General features: G+C 46.4%; 1 protein-coding gene and 1 long non-coding RNA gene across 4 annotated transcripts in view; one reads left to right on the top strand and one right to left on the bottom strand.

Moving 5' to 3' along the window:
• The window catches only part of LOC126535888 (BBSome complex member BBS7-like), a 155,554-nt gene extending 133,872 nt beyond the window's left edge, over positions 1-21,682 (bottom strand). For all 3 annotated transcript variants that reach the window (XM_050182737.3, XM_055073326.1, XM_055073327.1), the window contains exons 1-5: positions 21,590-21,682; positions 14,131-14,199; positions 14,011-14,073; positions 13,625-13,800; positions 785-971 (exon numbers count right to left, since the gene is read on the bottom strand). In XM_050182737.3, the coding sequence (XP_050038694.1) occupies positions 785-971; positions 13,625-13,800; positions 14,011-14,073; positions 14,131-14,199; positions 21,590-21,625 (531 nt within the window). In that variant the 5' untranslated portion in view covers positions 21,626-21,682. The remainder of the gene's footprint in view (positions 1-784; positions 972-13,624; positions 13,801-14,010; positions 14,074-14,130; positions 14,200-21,589) is intronic.
• LOC129386084 (uncharacterized) overlaps positions 1-24,594 on the top strand; it is a 73,516-nt gene that overhangs the window by 45,757 nt on the left and 3,165 nt on the right. The window lies entirely within an intron of this gene.

The raw sequence follows: 24,594 nt of genomic DNA, 5'->3' as shown, positions 1-24,594 counted from the left end.
AGCATGGGGCGATCATATTCGCTCGCTATCTGGTCGCGGTGAGTCGGATTTCCTAGATTTGTCGCGCGCCCATCGGCATGTTTTGTGGATAGCAGGTCGGCTAGCAGGCATTGATGAAAGGTGCATAAATGCCCTTGTGATTGTTTGCACTACTGTGTTGTCGTTCCTTTGTCCCAAGAGCACGGGAGGAGAACCCCACAAACGAGGAGAGAAAAATACATTTTATTGCGCAATTTGTAGAAAAGAACGAAGGGGGTGATAGGACAGAACACACTCTGTGCACTATACCTTTTTCCTGTCAGCTTCCCCCCTTTTTTTCCTACGAATTGCGCACCAGAAATTTTTCACGCATAATGAGAGAAATTTGTCATTGTTACCTAAGTTGGCGCCATAGACCCACATTGAAGAGAGGTAAATACCTACTAGCACGTACCCAGGGGCCCAAGTTGCCATCAAATAGGTTTGTTGAAAACCAGCACATACGGAGTGGCACAAATCTAGTGCTCCAAGTCGGCGTCGGATAGTTTCATTCAACAGCGGTACTTGCCCAATCCCGCAACTACAGTGACGTACTGCACAGTTACCCAGGCAGGCGGAAAAGTGGTTGGTTAGATAGATAGATAGATAGATAGATAGATAGATAGATAGATAGATAGATAGATAGATAGATAGATAGATAGATAGATATCCTCATGAAAGTGCGTAAGTACCCAAAGAATGCTAAAGCATTAAAACCGAATCATTGTCACCTTGCCGCCATAAGGTAACGGTGATCATGCCTGACCTTGAGCACCCGGAGAAGCCTGTCCTGGCAAGCGAGCACGGGTACCAGAGCTCTGAGCTTCTCCACGGGCAGCAGGAGCATGTCGTTGATGCGGCCACTCGAGAGGAAGTAGTTCTTGTCCTGGCATTCGAAGTAGTGGTTGTAAACGTATTCACCGCACACCGCCAGGTCGTTGCCGCACACGCTCCTGCAGGAGAGGACGGATAGCACAGCGCTCCGCTCAGCACGCAGCCCAACGCGCGAGGCCACCTGGTTGGTCTCCTGAACTCGGTGAAACCACGCGCCAGCGATGGAAATGTAAGCGCTTATTTATGTTCACCGCCTGGAGAAGATTCTTGCGCGCACTTCGCCACACGTGGGGCTCGTGGAGCAATATGGCACGAAGAAGTAAGCGTCTTCGCCTTCGTAGTTTCGGTGATAAGAGCTAGCTTTCGTGCAGCATATCTATAGGCGTCCTTAAGCGCTACAAACGGAGTTAACAACCATCCTGAATTTTCTGCAGTGTATTAATTTATATAACATATTGTATAAAATAACATGCATGGGCTGCCGTTACTCTCGAACCTAGATGAAACTGCACTCTTCGTTGGATGTACCATGACAGTGCGGGCGCACTGCACACGCACCTTGAAGAATGCCTTCGATGGTACTTAGAAAGCATGCTGAACATTTCGAATTTCTTTCTTATATCCTCCTAAAAATCACAGTGAGAAAGAGGGCGTGTTCATATGAAGTTTGCGACGAGAAAATTGAAATCAAGTGCAGAGCCTTTCTGTTTTCTACACGATAAACGGCAAAACGTATAATTCGTCAGGTGCGTCCTACACGCCTTATCCCAACACCTATATAAGTCACCACTTTCCTTCTTCGCATTGCCGACTTCGTTTTATTCTTCACGCCGCTAGACTTTTTTAAAAAGCCCTATAGGCAGGAAGCACAAAAACGCAATTTGTTTTGCAAAGCAAGCCACAGAGTACAACAATACGCCTTCGGTCATATCGTTATCTCAAAACTCTCAATGAGCCCATTTCTGTTGCGGTCACAGTGACAAAAATAGTGGTGGTCTGCTGATTGACGCGTCAGTAGTGGGTAAGTAATCTAGATCTAGAGCACGATTTTTCGAGCACTACAACCGGGAAAAAGTTGATTATAAGCACTCTGCAAGCGAAACCAAATTCACAGTATATTCAATCAGTTTACCTATTTTGTAAGATTCGTCGCATCAAGCGCTGCTTAGGAGCTCTTAGGCAACGATGCATCTAACTGAAGTTATCGCACCGGCGTTATTTATTTACATGTACCTTACAGGCCTTCGAGAAGGCATTGTGTAACGGGGGAAATACGGTAACATATTAGTATGGAATCAGGAAAAAAGGAACATCAGTATAATGAAAGGAATATTCGCGCAACATGGAAAATAATACATTAGCAAATACAATATGTAGAGCAATAACAATACACGGTAAATACAGTAACATAATAGCATAATAATATTATAAACATTTTTGCATGTATACAGTAGTAAGTATAGTAAAAAATTAGGATCACTGAAATTCTTTTATGAACTTGTTGTAAGATGCAGGGAAGAAATTAAAAGAAGCCAAGACGTGTTAGACGGTTGAAACGGCATACTGATGAATTAGAAGATTGAGAAATGCACTGTGTTTAGATTGGCAAGCAATGTTGTAGCGGGTGTGGCTAACCTGCAAGCGGCCCGATAACAAGCCAGCGTCCCTTTTCCCTTTGCCTCACTGCAGCCGCAGCAACGAGGCCGATTTTTTTTTCTTTTTCGAGGTTTCGGGGCCACCGTTTCGATAAGTGGACTTGCCTTTTTCAAGGCATATGTCACCTTGAAAAAGAAAAGTCCACTTGTCGAAACCTTGGCTCCAGCTTTCACCTCCTTCTCGTTTTGCTCAAGCGGGACTTGCCAGGCAGTAAGTAAGCATTCTTTTCAGTCACTCATATATACATGAGTGACTGAAAAGAATGCTTTGTCAGATAGTACGTAACCATTCCTTTCAGTCGCTCATTTACATTTCTTTTTTTTTTTTTGTACCAACTATATGGTATGGCCGACAGTATGGTATACGCGTTGTGGCAACTGAAGTGGAGTGCTTTCTTTCTGCGAGGTATAGTTGCTTCGTGTGGTAACTGTACTGTCTGCTTTATTTTTGCGCTGACGGTTGCAGCAGCTGTAGGTGTTCTATACGCTTTTTTTGTAAGTAAAACTAGATGAAGTATTTTAATCGGCTGTCCTACAAAGACTTTGACCCCGCCATGCTTGCTCAGTGGCTATGTTAGGCTGCTGATCACGAGGTCGCGGGATCGAATCCCGGCGGCCGCATTTCGATGGGGGTAAAATGCGAAAACACCCGTGTACTTAGACTTAGGTGCGCGTTAAAGAAGCACAGGTGGTCGAAATTTCTGGAATCCTCCACTACGGCTGGCCCTATATTCAGAAAGTGCTTTTGGCACGTAAAACCCCATTATGTAATTAAAATTTGTTTTTGCAAAGACTTTGAGATCTTTCTAGCCGCCGTTGTTGCTTAGTGAATATGGTGTTGGGCAGCTTACGACAACGTCACGGGGTCAGATCACGGCCACAGCGGCTCCATTGCGATGTGGGCGAAGTGCGAAAACACCCGTGTACTTAGATTCAGGTGCACGTGAAAAAAACCGAGGTAGTTCAAATTTCTAGAATTTCCTACTATGGCGTGCCTTATAATCAGATCGTGCTTTTGGCACGCAAAACGCATAATTTATTTAATTAATGAAACTAAAATAAAAATGGGTTTAACTTTTACATCATATTTACGCTGGAATACACACACAGAAAGTGTGTGCATCAAATCGCTTAAAGCCTTGTGGTCTTTGAGGTGGAACCTCAATCGAGCAACCGCTGAAATTAAATATCTTGCTTACAAAACTCTAGTTAGACCTAATATTGAATATGCTAAAATTGTTTGGGACCCACACATCCTAACTAACTGTCCTAAACTTGGCTGAATACAGAGGCTAGCTGCCAGGTTTATATTTAATAAATATCGTCGCATCCATTCTCCAACAAAGTTATGCCAATTAGCTCATCTAGCACCACTTGAGCTCAGAACTAAATACGACAGATTGAAATTCCTCTTCGAAGTTATTCACAATCAAGTAGATATTAAACCAGATGAATATTTTGAGCTTCCTATGAACGCGTCAACGAGGCATCGTCATAGTACGTGCATTCCTCCTCCACTCGCCCGCAATGATTGCTTCAAGTTCAGCTTCTTTATTAAGGCGATAAGAGAATGGAATTTGTTACCCGACTCTCTTGTAACCTCGATATCCTTAACTGCCTTGTTGGAAAGTCTTAAAAGCACAATTTTTTGTAAGAACACGTAGTGAATTGCCCAATATTGTGAATGGTTTCTTTATTACGTTCGCTTGTATGTTGGATTTCATGTCTTTTCCATTGTAGGACAGACAAGCTTTGTGAGTCAAAGCTTGTAACTCGGTCGCATTCTATGTTTCTTCTTGTTGTTTTTATTCTCCACGCCTGTAATAGCCCTGAGAGGGCTGATAGTATAAATAAATGAAACGAATGAAAGCGAAAAAAATATTTTTTTTCTTGCGGAAGCATGGTAGCGTTACTTGTCACGCCGACTGTAGCGGTTTACTTTCTTTCTATGCAGACTGTAGCTGTAGTGTTTTATAGTCATAATGATAAATAACAGATACATACGTAATGAACGAGAAGAAAGGGAGTTAACCGAGGGGCCCAATTTTACATATGTAGTCATAACGCATTGTCCCATAGGCCCCCAAGAACCCCATATATAGCTATCACGGTCATCATGTCACGTGTTAGAGACGGACAGATAGGTTCCCGAGTCAAGTAGGCCTAGTATCTTTACGCACTAAAATAGAGGAAGGGCGACAGCTATAAATGAAGTTACGAGCGGGAGCTACCAAAGTAGCGCGTAGACCTACAGGTTCACAAATTCATCGGCATTAACTCAGTCACTAAACGCCACACCGGGCGGTCAATTCGTCCTGTTTTAACATAAAGCATTTAATGAAATGCTACAAGGTTGGCGAGGATATATGGGGCAGTCTTGTCAACTATGAGGGCATGCGTGAGAAAATGGGCTAATGTATTCCCGCTAAACTTATTCCAAATGCTAGCTAATTTAGTCCAAACGCCAGTGAATTCATTCCAGATGCGACACATTTGATCCCAGTGCAAAATAAATTAATCTACGCACCACGTATTTCAATCCAGACACCAGCGGATTTAACCGAAGGTAAAGATGCAATTGCAGAGGTATTCTAGGAAGTTCAAAATGACGTCAAAATTTTGCGCCGACCAAGACTAATCAAGATACTTGATTATGATTTGACTTCACGTCAAAGAAAGCCTTTGTAAATGACTGCAGCACATGTGGCCTAAGAACGGCCGATTACTAATGCGGAGTCCCGCGCTTCAGCAGTACGCCTGATATGTTGCATATAAAAATGGCAGGTTTAACGCCAATGCATATGGCTTGAAGAGGCCGTCGGAATAATGGTACATAAGAGAACTTGGCTCATGATGTCGCGAAGGTTTAAAGACCCTGTTCATCATCATCATCCCATTTTATGTTCACTGCAGGACGAAGGCCTCTCAGTGCGATCTGCAATTACCTCTGTCTAGCGCCAACCAATTCCAACTTCTACCTTCGAATTTCCCAAGTTCATCCCCGCCACCTAGTTTTCTGCCATCCTCGACTGCGCTTCCCTTCTCTTCGTCCCATTCTGTAACTCTAATGGCCCACCGGTTATCTAACCTACGCGTTACATGGCTTGCCCAGCTCCATTTTTTCTTCTAATGTCAATTAGAATATCGGCTATCACCGTTTGCTCTCTCATCCACACCGCTCTTTTCCTGTCTCTTAACGTTACCCCTAATATTGGTTGTTCCTTGTTGCTTAACTTGTTCTTGAGCTTCTTTGCCAACCTCCAAGTTTCTGCCTGATATGTCAGCACCATTAAAATCCATTGAGTGTACACCTTTCTTTTCAATGATAGTGGTAAGCTTTAAGTCAGGATCTGGCAATGTATGCCGCAAGCACTTCAACCCCTTTATATTATTTTGTGAATTTTGTTCTCGTGATCAGGGTCCCCTGCAAGTAATTGACCTAGGTAAACGTACTCTTTCATGGACTCGAGAGGCCGACTGGCGATCCTGAACCTTTGTTCGCTTGCCAGGCTATTGAGCATGATCTTCGTCTTCTGTATATTAACATTCAACCCCACTCGTACACTTCCTCTATTAAGGTCCTCAATCATTTTTTGCAATTTGTCGTCCCCAGACAGAGAGAAGTCATTAGGGAAACGCAGGGAGGTTAAGCAGGCTCAGCCCGGTAGGCTACCCTAAACGGGGAAAGGGGATTAAAAGAGGAGAAGCAAGGGAGAAGTTCGCTCTTTGGACAGTTACACAGGCAAGCGTTCATCGTCCAGAGTTGCTGCACAAGACAATGTCATCTCCAAACCGAAATTTGCTGAGATAGTCGCCGTTGATCCTGCCTCGTGAGCCTGATAGTCAATGGCGAATTATTTACAAATTGAGAGCTCTTTCTTGATTCGATAGATGGCGGTTCTTGGTTGGTGAAGCGATTTCTGTGGTTAACTACGACAGACTCTGTTACTATATTTAAATTTTTGGCTTTTGCGAATGTTTCAAAGAGTGTTTGGATGGCCAATTTGTGCTTTAATTTTACTGGATAGGGCAAGTGCGTACATTTGTTCGCCTGGCCCGATGGCTCTCGGCACGAGCACGGCGCTTTCCTGTGCTCGGTAGATGGGTGTTCGCAGGAAGACTGCCACAATAGTACCAGCACTGACCAGCAGTGGGACGCCAAATTGCATTCTGTCATCAGACTCTGCTTCCGCAGGATCCCCGAAGTCGCACTTAAATGCGACGCTTCGGGAAACCTGACAGCAGACAGCTGAGCACCCTTAGAGTGGATCTCCTGGCGGCGGAGAACGCGGTTGTGTGGCAAAATAGCAAAGGGCATTCTTTGGGTGCTTCCCTCAAGGCGACCCCTTGCCCACCACCCGCCTCGACAGCAAGTTGGCCCGGCGCCGGCTACTGCCGGGCAAACATAGAAGTTCGCTTCGAGTTCACAACCGACGCATTCCGTGGAAGCGAAACGAACGTCAAGGCCAGGCTCCTGACCCTGACAAGCTGACCATAACTGAAAGTCCACTAATTGCGGCAAGGAGCCAATGTCCACGACTCCCGTGGAAACAGCGTATTTCCCCTGTTTCCCGATTGCCGCGTCATTCGATCTTAGGCAGGTTCGAATGTTGTAGATCAGAGGTGGTGGTCAGCAAGGTGGTACGGCCATGGGCGAAGTGCTGTGGGATCCGTCTAATTGGCTGGGACAAGGTGATCTAATGCGCTTTTGTAGGGAACTGGGGGAAAATAACTTCTTAAAAAGAACCCCTCGAATGTGATGGAGATAGATCAGACTGAAATACTTGCTTCACTTGAACAGGACTACTTACTTCAATATGCAAATAAACCTCTTCTTTCGCTCTTCTCCCAAAGGTACCCATCTTTATGCCTGGTGGTTTCCAGGCCTGAACGCCTGAACAAATTGCGCCTCTGTTTGTCGCTTCTATTTCTGATCTACGTCTTTTTGGCGCACTTTTTCGTTCAGATGGAACCACACCAACTCGCCCAACTCTCAGTTTTTCTGAACGCTACCCGAGGCCGCAAGATACCCCAGTGAGTCACCATCCGTCGTACCCTATCTTTTATCTTGGTCCCCAGTTCCTAGAGAGATATTATACTTGTCGACGCTACTCGTCGCTTTTCATCCGACATGAATTCACTTCGGCACATGTTTATATTCTTGCATAGTGGATGGCGGCAAAGGCACGCGGGAGTTAGCGGCATACTGTTGCGTGTGCATATTTATCAGCAAGTCTTGTGGGAAGCTCAGTAGCGGTAGAAGCACTGACCTGGCAGTCTATGAAGTACTCTGATTACTGTCGTGATGGGATGGTGAAAATTTGCTGCGAGGAGCTGCTGAGAAATCAAAGCACAGTGAAAGCGGCAGCAGCCACTGATCGGGGCTGTTGCGATAAAGGCGTCGCTGCTAGCAGTGTACTCATAGAGCACGCATGCACTAGCTGTTTTCCTGGTCGCGACGGTGACCTGCTGCACGGCATGTGTTGTGCACTTGGGCACGTCCTTTATTTGCTAACAGCGAGCCTAGATTTGCGCTGCGCTTCCTAATTCTACCACGCACCATACCTTTCGAGAAAGAGTTATCGCCATTTGTTGCCAGCAAGGTCACCGGTCGGACGTTTGCCCGACCCCTGGAATCAAAGCTTGCAAGCAATGTGGCCAGAAAGATCCGGAAGAACATCATCAATGTACACCCAAGTGTCTGCTGTGTGGGGGCTCCCACGCGGCGGGCACAAAGGACTGCAAACAACGCCTAAAGTCGACAAACGAACTACGATGGGGACCCCAGGGCCAACAGCGGCGGGGACGCAGCAGGAGCAGAAGCGGAGCAAGGCGACCGCGCTGGTTCCGGAATGAAGATCAAGAGCGACGGAGCGACTACCGGAGTGAATCCAGGAGCCGCAGCCGAGGGCGCAGCCACAGTCAAGGCCAGGGCAGAAGCCGGGAGAGGGACGAGTCCTACCCACCCCTGGGCGGCGCGGGCCAGCAGACCTGGTCGAAGCCAAATCAGCAGAAGAAAAGCGGAGGAGTTAAGGTGAGCTGGGGAGCCGGCCCTCCCAAAACGCTTCTTGCTCCGCACAACAATATAACCAATAACACAAGCATGCAGACAGAAAACGAGAAGAGGCTTTGTGCCGAAAACAGTAATCTTAAAAAAGAGCTTGAGCTCTGCCGCGAAGAAACCCGGCAACTCAGGAAAAGAATAGACGACCTAATTCAGGAAGTGCAAGAGATGAGAAAGGCAGGTTTCTCACCAGTTAGGGCGCCATCACCGCCGCAGCAACATATAGAGAGCACGCAAACTAGCGAGGGGAACACCTCAATTGAAGACCTCAAAGCTTTCATGCAGCAAATGCAGCAGCAAATGCAGCAGCTAAATCAAAAGATGGCCCTGCAGGACCGGAGCTTCCGCAACTACGTAAAGAATCAAACTACACAGAGAGCAGTAAACGACGCCCGAGACCGGCTCTACAACGAGCGCAGGTTTGGATCAGAATCCCAGGGAACAAATAACAACACCAATACATCAACATGGCAGGACCAAACAAACTAGAGATTTGGCAGTGGAACTGCAGGAGCTACAAGCGCAAGCAAGGGCTCCTGCAACAGTTCATTAACACTAGAGAAAATCCACCAGATTTAATACTACTACAGGAAACAAATTGCATCCCAACCCTAAAAGGATATACGTGTCAGGAAAATGGACGAACAGCGACTTTAATAAGCAACAAAATAACAACCATAACACATAAGGAACTAGAAGACACACAGCTAGAACATATCGTGACCGAAGTGATTCCAAAACGGAAAAAGAAAGCTAAGAGCACTTTCGTAATCAATCTATATAGCCCACCTAAAAACAGAGGAAATTTTATTAAGCTTTTTGCGGAAGCGAAGAAGCTTGCAGGGCAAAGCACCCTAATAATAGCAGGAGACTTCAATGCGAAGAGTCCGCAGTGGGGCAGTAGAATCGAAGACAAGAAAGGGCGCAGTATCTGCACAGCTGCAGAAAACATAGGCTGCGAGCTACTCACAGATGAAAGCCAACCCACCAGACAGGGCAATAGCGTAAGCGTGGACACGTGTCCCGACCTAACCTTTGTCAGGGGCGCTAAGCAAGTCGAATGGGAGAACTTGCAAGAAAACCTCGGCAGCGACCACTACATCATCAGGGTCAGCACAGAGGCAGAAATCATCAGGAGGAAGATTGGCAAGGCAAGTCTAACAGACTGGGATGCCTTTCGAGTCCACTGTAGACAGCTAAAAGGGGACATAACCTCGGCAGAGGATTGGAGCCATCAACTCAGACAAATAAGAGATCTCTACACAAAAGAAGTGGAACGAACAGAACAAGCACCAGAAGTGGACAAACGACTCCTCAGGCTATGGGAGGCACGACGAGGCCTAACCAAGCGGTGGAAGCGTCAGAAGCTAAATAGAAAGCTTAAGAGGAAAATTGCCGAAATAACTCAGCAAGCAGAGGAGTATGCAACGCAGCTGGCAAGGCAGGGGTGGCAGCAGTTTAGTACCTCACTGAATGGCACCCTAAGCACAGCCAGAACATGGCATATCCTCAGAACACTCATGGATCCGAGCAAGAGCAAGGCGGAAAGCAGCAAATCCATTCAGAGATTAGTCCACCAGTATGAAGGAACAGAACAACAACTGCTCCAAGCAGTACGGGAAAAATGCTACGGAAAGATCTCGGTAGAAGGCTACCGAGGCGACTACCAGGGTGAAGAAAATTCAACTACAGACCGACCCATCACAAGAGAAGAGGTCGTCGAGGCTGTAAGGGCTACAACGAAGAACACAGCAGCAGGGGCGGACAAAATCCGAAACTCCCTAATTCGAAACCTCAGCGACGAAGCAATTGATCAGCTCACCCTCTACCTCAACAAACTTTGGGAGGAAGGCAAAGTACCAGCGGAGTGGAAACACGCCGTAGTGGTGATGATTCCCAAACCCGGCAAAAAACTCCAAATTGAAAATCTCAGACCAATTTCGCTTACATCATGCCTAGGCAAGCTGTACGAAAGAATAGTTACCCGAAGAATCCAAACGCATCTTGAAGACGGAGAATGGTACCCCAACACCATGTTCGGCTTCAGGGCAAACTTGTCTACCCAAGATATCTTGCTACAGCTAAAGGAAGAGGTACTCGAGACAATGCCGAAACACGGGGAAAACGTGGTCATGGCCATCGACATCAAGGGAGCCTTTGACAACGTGTCCCACGCCGCCATTATGGAGGGGATCAACACCACTAATTGCGGGAAGAAAGTCCATGACTATATCAGAAGCTTCCTAACCGACAGAACAGCGACAGTAGGCCTGGGAGACCTACGGAGTGACGCCTTTCAAACGCCATGCAAGGGCACTCCGCAGGGCTCAGTAATCTCGCCAGTACTCTTCAACATAGCGATGGTCAACCTTACCAAGAAACTTAGCAAAATCCAAGGAATCAGTCACTCAATGTACGCGGACGACATAACGATCTGGACTACTCAAGGCTCACTAGGGGATAAACAAGAGGCACTACAAGAAGCTGCCACCTGCATCGAAGAATACACAAAGCAAAGAGGCCTCAGATGCTCCACGGAGAAATCTGAACTCCTCAGGGTGGGCAGACACCCCACTGATGCCCCGCTCGAAGTAAGGCTAGAAGGACAGAACATCCCGGAACAAAAAATGATTAGAATCCTCGGCATGTGGCTGCAAGGAAGCCGGAAATGCAGCCACACAATCTGCCTGCTAAACAAAGCAGCAGGACAGGTGGGCCGAATGATTAGCAGAGTGGCACACAAGCGATATGGCATGAAAGAGGAGGACACACTCAGGTTGGTCAAGAGCCTGATAGTAAGCCGGGTCACATACTCACTGCCGTACCATGCAATCACCAAAACCGAAAAAGAGCAAGTGGAGATCATCCTCCGGAAAGCGTATAAAACAGCTCTCCACCTCCCAAGGAACACATCCAACGACAAACTCATGCAACTTGGAATCAGCAACACTTTTGAAGAACTAAGGGAATGCCAGCTCAACGCACAAGTACGAAGACTCAGCAATACAACAACAGGAAGGGCGCTCCTTACAAAGCTAGGTCGGGAAGTAGAAAAACCACAAAGTAGCAGGGCCACAATACCAGACCCACTAAGAAAGAAACTACGAATAAGACCTATCCCTCGCAACATGGACCCAAACCTCCATGCGAGTAGGAGACAGGCTAGGGCAGAGTTTTACGAAAAGACGATGGGACATCGGGACAATACAGTCTATACCGATGCGTCCCTATACTCACAAGCACACAAAAACAACGCGGCAGCGGTAGTAGTAAATAATCAAGGAGAATTAATCACAGGACTCACGGCCGAGGTGGCTAACATAACCGAGGCAGAGGAAATTGCTGTCGCACTGGCAGCGGAAGAAGGTTATAGAACAGGAATATCCCTCAATATTCTAACAGATTCACAAGAGGCGTGCCGGAGCTATATAAGAGGCAGAATTAGTAGCACGGCGCTCAAGATCCTCAGCAGAGTTCCAATCGCTGAGGGACAACCCACACATAACATTATCTGGATACCAGGCCACGCAGGGATCAGGGGCAACGAAGGGGCGGACAGCCTAGCTCGAGGGATGACCAGCCGAGCAGGAACGTCAACCGCCCCAGAGGGGCCACGGACCAACTGCGGGAACAGCTATTCAGAGCTATTAAACCTCTATAAGGGGCTAAGATATCAATATCCCCCACCACATAAAGCATTAACAAAGGAGGAGGCCGCAGGATGGCGGAGACTGCAAACGGGCACCTTCCCAAACTTACACATACTAAGTAGGATGTTCCCCACGCAGTATAGCGCAACCTGTCCGTGGTGTGGAGCTAAACCAACATTATACCACATTACATGGGAGTGTACAAGAAACCAGGCATTCCACAAACACAAAACACCAAGTGCGGAGCAATGGGAGAGCTGGCTCACCAACCGCGAGCTAGAGGCTCAAAGAGCTCTAATAGCGCACGCGTGCGAGGCGGCCCGGCTCAGTGGAGCCCTGGACTAGGGGCCCATCCATGGCTGAAGAGGACCCAAGCTTCAAGAATGAAGACTTCGGCCTCGAACCGCTAAAACCTTAAAAGACTCAATAAAGTTTTCCATTCCATTCCATATCGCCATTCAAGCTTATACCTTGATGGACACTCATTCTTTGCCACGGATTGTCAAAATGCAGAAAACGCCCATTCCTACTGAGAAACCTGTGTGGGTTTCCTTTGTAGCTTCGTGCTACATTCGGGTGGATGACAATTGTTCCCTTTCATGGTACTTCTTCCGCCTTGCGGGATTCCGCAGAACTGATTTGTCATATTCTGTGCTCCTATGCTTCGAGTGGTCGATTAATTCGCCCTCGCGGTACGGTCTGCTAGCCTCTTGGTTTGCTCAGGTGGTAGAGCGAGCACCCCAGCAAGGCATTGGTCCCACATTCGAATCTTTGACCACGACGAATTTTTCTCAACTGCGAAGCGTTCTTTCTGAGAAGCTTGTGTGGATTTTCTTTGTACCTTTGCGCTAAATTCGGGTGGATGAGAATTTTTCCCTTCCAGGTGGAAAATCGTTTGGAATTCTTTTGAGCCCCTTAGTGGACTCGCTTTCTGCTTCTGGCTGGCGGAGAACGCCATAAAGGGAGCTCAGTGTGGACATCTTGAATGGTAGATTTAGAGTGCTCTAAAGCACTCCCGTGGTGTTTACACTCGGCTGGTTAAAATCGAGCATTCAGAACGCGTTCGCTTGATTCATTCAGAGCGCCACGCTCCAGCTCAGGGTACTATGGTCTCCTTGTGCATTAAAATCGACTCGTCCGTGTAAACACTACAGGCATCGCAATGTTCTTTCGTTACTTGAGTTCGAGTAGAATTTGGTTCTGCCAGAACCATGACCTCAAGATGCGCTGCACAAAATGTTAGATTGCTGCGTCAAGCTGCAAGTCAAACGTGCTAGACTGGCAAACAATGCTTTCAATGGACTGGACGGCCAGCCCTGCGGTGTAGACGCGCGAAGCCGATGCCTCAAAGCAAATTGCTTAGCACGGCCGCAGTTGGTGTCTGTGGATGAAGCAGGACTTACATGCACCGTATGTTGTCTGTCAGGTTGGTGTCGAACTTCAGGAATTGCTTTCCTTTGCGCGTGTAACCAGTGATCTCATTGCCTGCCGCCACAAATATCTTGTCCTGGATGTTGCCGATGACCCCGCCTAGCTGAATGCAGCTGACACCTTTGCCAGGCAACGTCTTGAACACCGTCTGCAGTTGCGAGAATGGAGCAATGGAATTGGAATCAGGGGCCATAGGACGCTTGGCCCGACTATCAGGAGACCATGATAGCACAAAAGAAAACTCATGGTCATTCTGCTTAAAGACAGATAAAGAAGCAGCTTACACCTTTGAAAAGAATACACTGAACGACTGGCAGGACTGCTCCCCGTCTTTAAACAAGTAACATTGGGTACTTACTTCAATGTGCCCGCGGTTAGCCCCGAATGAGTGAACGACTCCAGACTGACTACCGACGACCACCTGCGAAAAAAGTGTCACATGTTAGTTTATCATAGCGCTCCTAAGCGTGAGACATACCTTTTGACACCCTTTAGGCTCCGTTGAGTGCGGAAGGATCTTGGTGGCCCCTGGGGACGTCCCGTCAACCTGACAAGAGTCATTTATTTCCATGGGGCTTTATGCATGCTAAATACAAAGCTTTTACAAAGGCTGTAATTCAACCACTCATTTAACTTTGCATGGAAAATTGTAAATGTTCACCATATTTTAATTAGGTTATATCTTGATGGAAGTTTTAGTTCTCCCAGAAAAACCAATCATATTCTGCGCAGGTTTCAAAGGGACAAATAAGGAAAAATTGTTCAGTATTTACTGGTTAATAACCGTTCTACACACTCTATGAACATTTTACATGCTTTGGGGCGTATATTTGTCTCACAGCAGTAAACACCGACATCTTTCGTGCTGTTTGCTTTCTTTAAGGGAATAGCTGTAACAAAAATTGAAGAAGGACATTTTTAGTGAATGTGTTATTTAAAATTGGCGCATCTTCTGAACAAAATTCAACATCTCGTTTGTTTTGGTGAGAAGTTCTTATGATTGAAATTGGTAGTTTTCTAAAGAACGTGGTTGCTTGGCACGCCAATTTTTTCAGTGACTAGTGACTAGTGACATTTCCATCGCGGACAAATCAAAGAAGTTTTTAGGCGTGTAACATTTACGAAATGAGTTGCAATAACTTCCGAAGCTCGCTGCCGATTGTACCTACTGAGATGTCCTTTTCTGCTATGAAAGCGAGCGCATCGTGCACGTTATTATTATTCGAAACACGAATAGTAGCATGGGCTCTGCACCGCAGAGAAAAGAAATAATAATTGTCTTGCGAAAGGGAAATAAAATGTGATGTGACAGTTTACGGTGTCACGCGCGTCATAAGTAAGATAACGTAGCGACAACAGTGGCTAAGTTCACAATACGGATCTTCATCATGTAAAAAAGATCGTAGCTCGCACCCATCTATTTGCTCTGCGTTCGCACTTGTATTAGTTTTCGCGGGTCTTTGTTCGTACTCAAAATGATCGCGAGCGCGGAGTCGCATCTGCTAAATTACAAGTATTGCAAGTTCGGCGGCAAACGGTACGTCAGTAGGTTTCCCGCGCGAAGTGTACGAACATGTCTAACTGATCGCAGGCAGAAGCTTACGCTGTAGCTTAAAGGAGGCGTCGTATAAGCGCTTTCCAACCATAGAGCCAGGCCCTTCTAAAGTCGCATGTTTTACGCGCGTTTACGAACTATTGTTTGGCGGCCCGTCTCGCCACTGATAATTCGCCTTTGAGCGAAAGTCTCAGTGAATGCACCCTCCTCACATACGAAGTCTCAGCCTTGCGCGGTGCATCAGTACCAGGTCCGTCTCGTTCGGAAAGACTTCTCCGATGCATTCGACAGGCAGCCGAGACCGTGAGTTGTTTGGAGTACCGCCTTGAACACGCTACTAGTGAATTCCCGGTAAGCGCTGGAAGCTTTTTTGTTTCTTATCATTTTCTTTTTCTTCCACGCTACATTTAAGTGTTGTTCAAGTTCGCCGAAGATGTATCGTATATCTAGCCGCATTCATGGCCGCATGCGTACGGGTGACTGAAACCACGATGATGGAACCATTGAGCAATACTATGCCGTGTAGCCTGTGCACGTGTGACTCCGGAACTACGAGACCGGAACCGTTTAGAAATCGTTCTGTATTGAGTTACCCTTCTATCGCGGACAACTCAAAGAAGTTTTTAGGCATGTAGGATCCTTAGGGCTGTACTTGTCGGTGATAAGGTTGCCTACCCGCCTGCGGGATTATCTGACTGAGCTATACCGAATGCTCGGCTGCCATAGGCGGAAGTTCGAATCCCGCCATAAGTTGTTTTCTCTCTTTCTCTCTCTCTCTCTCTCTCTCTCTCTCTCTATATATATATATATATATATATATATATATATATATATATATATATATATATATATATATATATATATATATATATATATATATTCAGCTCCTCCAGGGCACAACTTCTGCAGGTTTGGAGTGACGCCTGTCACCGGCAAAATATGCCGAAATCGAGTGGGGCAATACTAATCCACGTACAACCAAATTAGGAAGGCCCACAAAACTTCAACAATACACTCCCTCACCAGATCAGGAATTGGCCTCCCTGGTGCAGTATTCGGCCACCCCCTCATAGACGGCTAACTAGGCTGCGGAGAACCTGACCAAGAGGGCGGTCAGAACTGTAACGCAGCAGAGGGTGCTAAGAATCTCTGGATCCGGACAGGCCACAAATGGAAATTGATCCTTGCAACGTTTAACACCCGAACTATGTCGAGTGAGGCTACGTTAGCAGTACTCTTTGAGGAATTATCAGACATTGTTTGGGATATCATCGGCGTTAGCGAGATTAAAAGAACTGGTGAGGCTTATACATTACTGATTAACGGACATGTCCTCTGCTATAGAGGTATCCTAGATACGGAGCAATACGGGGTAGGATTCCTAATCCATAAGGACAGCGGGCAATACTGACGAATTCTACAGCATTAATGAGAGAGTAGCTGTACTTGTAATCAAACTTAATAAGAGGTGTAGACTTGCTAAGAGGTATAGCTAAGAAGAGGAAAGCCTTCGGAGCTATGCAAAGGGGAAAGGCAGCTGGGGAGGATCAGGTAACCGCAGATTTGTTGAAGGATGGTGGGCAGATTGTTCTAGAAATACTGGCCACCCTGTATACGCAATGCCACATGACTTCGAGCGTACCGGAATCTTGGAAGAACGCTAACATAATCCTAATTCATAAGAAAGGGGACGCCGAAGACTTGAAAAATTATATACCGATCAGCTTACTGTCCGTTGCCTACAAAGTATTTACTAAGGTAATTGCAAATAGAATCAGGAACAGCTTAGACTTCCGTCAATCAAAGGACCAGGCAGGATTCCGTAAAGGTTACTCAACTATAGACCATATTCACACTATCAATCAGGTGATAGAGAAATGTGTGGAATATAACTAACCCTTATATATAGCTTTCATTGATTACAAGAAAGCGTTCCACTGAATTCGAATTCGAAGTATTCGAATGTTTCCACTGTAAGCTTTGCTGCCGTGTTTCAGTCTCGTAGTAGTGGCCCCATGATTCGTCCCCGGTCACAATTGCAGGCAAGAAGTCGCCACGCTTATTGTGATACCGGATCAGATGAGCCAATGCAGCACCGAACCACTCCTTCTTCTCACGGTAGTTAAAAATATTGAGCATCCATTGCGCACGCAAGAGCCGATAACCGAGATTTCCATGAATTATGGTGTGAACCGAACAGTGGCTGATGTTCGCGCGCTCTGCCACTTCATCGATGGTTATCCTCCATTCTTGTCAAATCAGTTCATTAATCTTTGCAATTGTGTAGGGGGTGATTGCACGGTGGGTTTGGCCCGGTCTTGTATCGTATTTGCAACTTTCACGTCCTTCTTTGAACCATTTGCTCCTATGTGTCACAGTCACCAATGAAAAACAATGTTCAATGTACGTGGTAGCCATACGATGACCAATTTCTTTTTGGAAAACACATTCAGCTGTCGAAAACCTGATGACACCATGCTGTTCAACTTTTCAAGCGTCTATTATGTCGCAGAACCATGTTCAACGCAGTGTATGAGAGCATTAAAGCACATTTATCCTCACACCTATCTGTCATTTTTGTGAATGAGAGATCCCGGTGTGCTACGCGCGTACCTCGCAGATAATGAACCGAATTCATTATTGCGCGGAATGGGTTGGCTCACTTTCATTTGACTCGCCCTCGTACGTTAGAAATGCGAAGATACAACGAAATATACGAACGTAAAGCTACAGCTTGATAAAGGTAAAAAAAGTGTTACTGGAAACAAGGTTCACTGCCCGTATACAGAAAACCTCGCAACGAGATATCTACATATACGTAAAAGTCTCCAATAAATCTAAGCACCTAAGAAAAAGTCACTGCATACATATCACCCCGTATTGACCATCGCCATAAATTGAGCGTTCCACACTGTTGCACGAACCTATTTTTTTATTCATTTATTCCTCAAACTACCCATGAAGGGAATCATCTGCCGGCCTCAATTGTTAACATAACTGATACATCTGCTTTTAGAACAACTATTAAAGAATACTTTTGTTAATCCGCACTTTGTAATTTTCTAATTTTCTTTATTATTATAGCATGTTATCTCCACATGATCTGTATTTCGTTCCACTCCCTTCTGTAACGCCTTCGGGCCTTGAAGGTACAAATAATAAATAAATAAATAATGCGTCAAAGAAAGGAGATAAACGTGTTGCGCAATCAGCGATCAGAGAATCCTAAGGCTAAGAAATCCTAAATCCAGCCCGAGTTTGCAAGGTTCGCGCTGAAATGCCTGTCTTTTCCAGCGTGAAAAAGACATTCTCGACAAAATCCAGAATGATTTCTGGCGCAGGGGGTTGTTTTGGTAGGCGGTGCAGGACAGCACGAGAAAACTTGAGAGGGGGCTGAAGCCCAAAAGCTCCCCCTTCCTGGTTACGCCCCTAAATGGATACGTGTAGGTGTCTGCAGGATTAAAAAAAAGAAAGCTACACGGAGTGGAAAAATAAGGCTTGACGAGAAAACAGAATGTAAAAGCAGCATAACTATTAATTAGCTTAAATAATCGATTGAGCACAATAGCCAGCTGCAAACTGCTAAACAGCAAAAATGCTTCACTGTACCGGTCATCACTTTTCAATTATTTGGCAATATATAGCTGTGCAGAAGCGGGCGACATCTTGTGCTTATTGCCAACATTTCCCATTCACAAATAAATAAATAAACACTAATGATACTATTCAGAGTACAAACGTACGTAACATTAAACGTTCGTGTTATGCAAGAGTGAACATACAAAGTGCCAGCTGATTACGACGCCACGCTAGCTGTTCTTCCCTAAAAGACACTTACGGTGCTGTCAAACAAGTGATTGCAATCGCAAGTTGCCGGATAACACGCGCATCATACTGGAAGCATTACTTTTGCAGTTTGGTGACAACACTTGCTTGGAACTCTGCATGCTATTGAAAAGGCCGATTCATTTCGTGAAGCATCGGGGGCTCGCTTTTGTGCCCACGACGCAGGCATGCAGAGAGCAAGACGACAGTTGTCACTCACAGAACCGACAAAGCTCTGTCGACTAGGACATCTTCATGTCCTAGTGGAAGCACTTTCACAAACGCAACTTCACGAACAAAGACACACCTTGCACAGGGATTCGCGAACCGGACGAGCGAAACCGCCGTACTGTGACAACTCTTCCGCTCTGTGTATTCCTCGTACCCCGTCCTCGCGTGAACAATCGGCCATTCCTTGAGCCGCATTGAAAGCACTCCTTTAGCCGAAGCGGACAGTAAATATCAAGTTAGGTGACCCCAATTTCCTGCTTGTTATCTGGAAGCGCTAAACGAGCACAGATGGCGACACCGATGCGATACCTTTCGCCGGTAAAGAGTGCTTTCGTCGGCAGCGAAGCATTCACAGGCGCGCACGTTAAACAGTTCGACGACGACTGCACCTTCCCGTCATCGCACGCAAATGAATACGATGACATTCGTTGAGTGTCCTAATGTGTCGGTGAATCTGTAGACAATGCACAGGCGATGCGAGTGGTCCGAGAAAAACATGTGGCGTGTAACAACTTGCCCCGCGGCGAAACGACCGTGAGCGAAAACACTATGAGCCGGCGAAGGATATACTTCCGAGGTGATGCAATCGCATAATTGTACTGCATCGATAGACGAGTTGCGAGTGTGAAACTAAATTAGGTTCGGACAACTGTACGGAGGTACTTGGTTTAGTGCAAACGAAAGTCATAACACCCTCGGCGGATCTTCGTGGCTTGTAGTCGCAAAGACGCCATACTAAATTGGCATAGGTTATCCTTCGCCATGAGATCATCACAATGAGCGAACATGATTGGCTGGTACATTTATACAAGTTGGACAGCGGTAGATTTGCTTTGTAATTGTTGTCACCGACAATATATACTGTTCCTTAAAGCACACTTATTGTGCTCCAGAGCGCTTGAATACGTAATTCACTGCAAAAAAGCATAATCGACCCACACACCGTGTATATAGCCTATTCATTATCAATCACCTGCCCCTTATTTTCACCAATTATAAACAGTTTCCTTCCTCCGCCGAGGACATCTAAATTGAATTCTGGTGTTTTAGTTGCCAAAACCGCGATTATATTATGAGGCTCGCTGTAGTGGGGGACTCTGGATTAATTTTCACCACCCGAAGATCTTTAGCGTACCTTCAATGCATCGAACATGGGCGTTTTGCATGTTTCCTCCATCGAAATGCGGCCGCCGGGTCCCACGACCACGTGCTTAGAGCGCAGCTCAATAGCACCTAAGCCACCGCGGCGGTTACCGAGGGCACCTGGCAAACCTACTATGCACCCTGGTGTACATTACAAGTAGGAAAGCAAGTTAATATTTTCGCCACACATTAGACTTATTATGCTGTTCATTATCGCTTAATGGCAACTTCATCTGATGTAGAGTCATCTCGGGACATATTGAAACATTTGGATAGCAGTCCTATAACGCTTTGAAATACTTACTTCAGTAATTTTTTGAATATCTCGTAATTAGCGGAATTTCTAAGAACATGTCCTGCACATGGCCGATAGGATGCCACCTATCACCACGTAAATGTAAACGTTGTGGCATACCGTCTTCTTTCAGGACATTGGATAAACTGCTGGTGTGGTTCGTCAACAAGCCTTGTAATGACTAGAACGATTGTACATAATTTTCTCTTAAGGTTGCAATTTAACCCACTCAGTTTTAACTTCATTCGTACATTACGAGCCACATTCTTCATTTAAGCAAATATGAACATGCCTGGCTTAGTTCCCCAAAATAACTATTAGAACTGAGTAGTCGCATCGTATAAGGCATGATATAGAAGAAAATGAGTATGCGGTAATGATTTTCAGGAGTTATACTTAACAGAAACAATTGGAAATTTCATTGCTCGTCACCCATAAAATGGCTCCCATTTTCTCTAAATATAGAAAAAAAGGTTTTTGGTGAGTCAGTTCTGCGGAAAAAAATTGAAACCGTTTCATATATGTTGCGTCGGAAGATGTAGAAAGCGAGGGTTGAGCAATTTTTGTTTAGCACCTGATAATTCCATAAACTTCAAAATCTGTCTAGTCATCATGCCCAGAATGCTGCCCACTTCGTTTACATATAAACTCACTGAACAATGAAATCATTTCGTAATACCACGCAAACTCGCATAGAGCGTTTTCGTGCTCTCCAATTCGCGCTAACAGCATCGCTGAAAAATTCTTGGCAAATGAGTAAACGCCATAATTTTCATTGAAGGCTCATTAGACAAGCTAACAACGCGTATTGGCGCTTAATGTCGTGCTTGCGACATTTTGGTCCCTCAGTAGTAAGAAAATCCACGTGACAAGAGATGATTCGCTCACCTGAACGTAGTCGGAACGGTTGAGCTCCAAATCCATGATGAAATCTTAACACGCGATCATTGACGAGATCTCCATCGTACAACACGAGCCAGTTTTGCGGCGTCCTTGGACTTGCGAGCGATTGATTATCCAAGCAGTGTGTGGCGGCGGCGGCGGCCGTCTCGACGTTGCCAAAAACACTGCGGTGGTTGCTAGGTGGATGGGCTGAGGTGCTGTTTTACTTATTGGCCGTTCTGTTTACGGCGGGCGTTTTGAAAGTGCCATGCAACACTTTTGACCTCGTTACGCACTGGGTGGATGTTGCGCGGGATGGGGTCAAGCATGATGCCAGTGCTGGTCTCCCTGGTAAGCTAACTTTGGTCGCCGCTTCACGTCTGGGTTGGATTCTCGCTTCTTCTAAAATGCCGATCCCAGGCTTATTGGATGAAAGCCTCATTATTTGAGCCGCTGTGTGAGCTTCCATTAGCTCATAGTTGGTGTTATGGAGTCCTAGCTCCAGCAGCTTCTCAGTGCTTGTGGACAGCGGAAGTCCGAGCACGCGCTTGAGGCCGGTTCTGATTATGGAGTAGAGCTTGACCTTTTCCGCTTTAGCCCAACTAAGGTACGACGCGATGTAGATAACATGACTCAGGAAGAGCGTCTGATAAGTTCTGAGCAAATTGTCCTCTTGGAGACCGCCTCTTCGATTTGAGACGCAGGCTACAAGTCTTGGGGCATTATTAGCCTGTCCAGTGAGCCTGTTGAGGGCCGTCGAGTTACAGCCCTTGGCATTAATGAGGAGACCTAGAATTTTGACTGAGTCCATTTCTCAGTATGGGATGCCCATATTTAGCTCGAATTTCTGTCGGCAGAGTTTCCAAAGGCGCAAGATTTCTGACCCCCTGTCTGGACTGGCGGTATAACAGTAGCTCTGATTTAGCGGGGGAGAGTTCAAGGCCCGCGTTTGAAAGAAAACCTTTGGTAGCCTCCAACGCACTTTTTAACGAGTGTTCAAGCATGGCTTGCGATCCGCGCGGCGCCCAGATCGTGATACTGTCCGCATAAATGGCGTTACCCACGTTCGGGATTGCAGCGAGTTGAGTGGTGAGTTTGTGCATGGCTATATTGAATAAGACTGGGGAGAGGACCGAGTTCTGCGGGGTGCCCGCAGGTGCCCAGTTCGTATTGTCCTCCCGTGACCGTGCCTAGTCGGAGGTGTGCGTTTCAATCCGCGAGGCAAGATCTGGTGTAATCATGAAAACCGCAGACCTAGGTTAAGAGAGGAAATCTCCGTGAGGATGCGTTTATGCGGGACCCTGTCGAAGGCGTTGCAGAGGTCCAGTGCGAGGATCCCTCTCTCATCGCGAGTAGGGTTACCAAAGATTGCTCTTTTAAGCAAAAGCATAGCGTCCTGTGTCAAAAACACCTGTTTAAACCCGAGTAGGTTGTGTCTACAGAGCTCCTTCTTTTCAATATGTTCAGTAACCCTGTTATGTGCCTCGTGATTCGCAATTTTGGCGATGCATGATGTAAGGGAAATAGGCCGCATATTATTTATACGTGGGGGTTTTCATTGTTTGGGTATGAGTACCACTTTTGCGGTACGCGAGTGTATCGGTACTTGTCCAGTTTTCCATACCTCATTTATTGCCGCCGGGACTATCTTGAATGCCCTATCGTCTAGGTTCCTGAGGAGCTTGTTCTTGATTCCATCCGGTCCCGGGGCTGATCTGCCATTTAGATTGAAGAGAACGGGTCTGATCTCGGACACGGTGAAAGGTTCGTCTAGATCAGGTGCCGAGAATCCCATGTAGTTTACACGCTCTACCGGGCGATCCGCGTCTTTGGGGAGGGGGAGATAAGTATGTGCTAAGTTGTTCACTAATTCCCTGTCGGTGAGACAGACCGATTGCGGTTTGCTTCTTTATGAGGCTATCCGTTGCAAGGCTAAGCGTGTCCTTAGACTGTTTATCGTTGAGGAGACTTTTCAATAAGCTCCATTGGCTACCTCTTCGCATACGGCCGTCCGTTTCGGTACACTTCTCATCCCATTGCTGCCGGGGGAGCTGGGCCGAATAGGTTTCAATCTCCTTGTTAAGAAGCGTGATTTTCGATCTGAGTCTACGATTAAGCTTTTGCGTCTTCCACGTGGCTGAGAAGGCGTGTTTGGCCTCCAGAAGGTGACCGAGTTTCGAGTCCATTTTAGGAACTTCAAGATCCGTAATGATTTTTTTGGTTGCTCCTTTAACTGCCATGTTCAGATTCTCTAGCAGATCTGCATGCGTCTCGTCTGGCGGGACTGTTTTATTTCTGATTTTTCGAAAAAGGTCCCAGTCCACAAACTCATATCTCGCGGGTGGTCTGGGTTTGACACGCAGCAGAATTTCAAGCACGTTATGGTCACTGCCTAGCCCCTCCTGAAGGTTGTCCCACCTGCCTTCGATACCTCGGAGGAAGGTGAGATCGGGGGTCGTATCAACACTGACCGAATTATCGGGTCTAGTGGGGAGCCTTGGGTCTGTGACGAGTATTAAGGCGAGCTCTGCAGTGTTGAAGGCTAAGTTCGTCCCTTTTGCACTTTTGTAACCGTACCCCTATTCCGTATTGGGTGCGTTAAGGTCACCCGCCACAACGAGAGGTGCACTTCCGCCGCCATAGACGTGGTGCCTAGTAATGTTTTGACGTCTCTTTTCCTGTCCGGTGGTGCGCTGTACACGTTGGGAATGAAAATATTAAAATTGATGGTTCTGTTGAGGACGATCGTTATTACCTGGGCCTCGAGGCGCGCTTTGTATGCGCGGACCTCATGCTCAACGAACGAGATGTTCTTTCTGATTAGGGTGATTAGGTTACATTGCCTGCATTTATATTTTATCAACTCAGGTGCTTCGTCTCCATTCCCTAACCGCCCGGACTGGGCACCTGGCATTTTTGCCTTCAAGAGGGCTAACCGCGAAGCTCAAGAAAAGAAATGCGACTCATTCGAACTGACGTTGAAGCGAAAACGTTGTTCGGCTAAGTCGCGG

Source organism: Dermacentor andersoni, chromosome 4, assembly GCF_023375885.2.
Source record: "Dermacentor andersoni chromosome 4, qqDerAnde1_hic_scaffold, whole genome shotgun sequence".
NCBI classification, from domain to species: Eukaryota; Metazoa; Arthropoda; class Arachnida; order Ixodida; family Ixodidae; genus Dermacentor; species Dermacentor andersoni.
The sequence above is the reverse complement of the archived record's forward strand: the minus strand, read 5'-3'. Positions and strand labels throughout refer to the sequence as shown.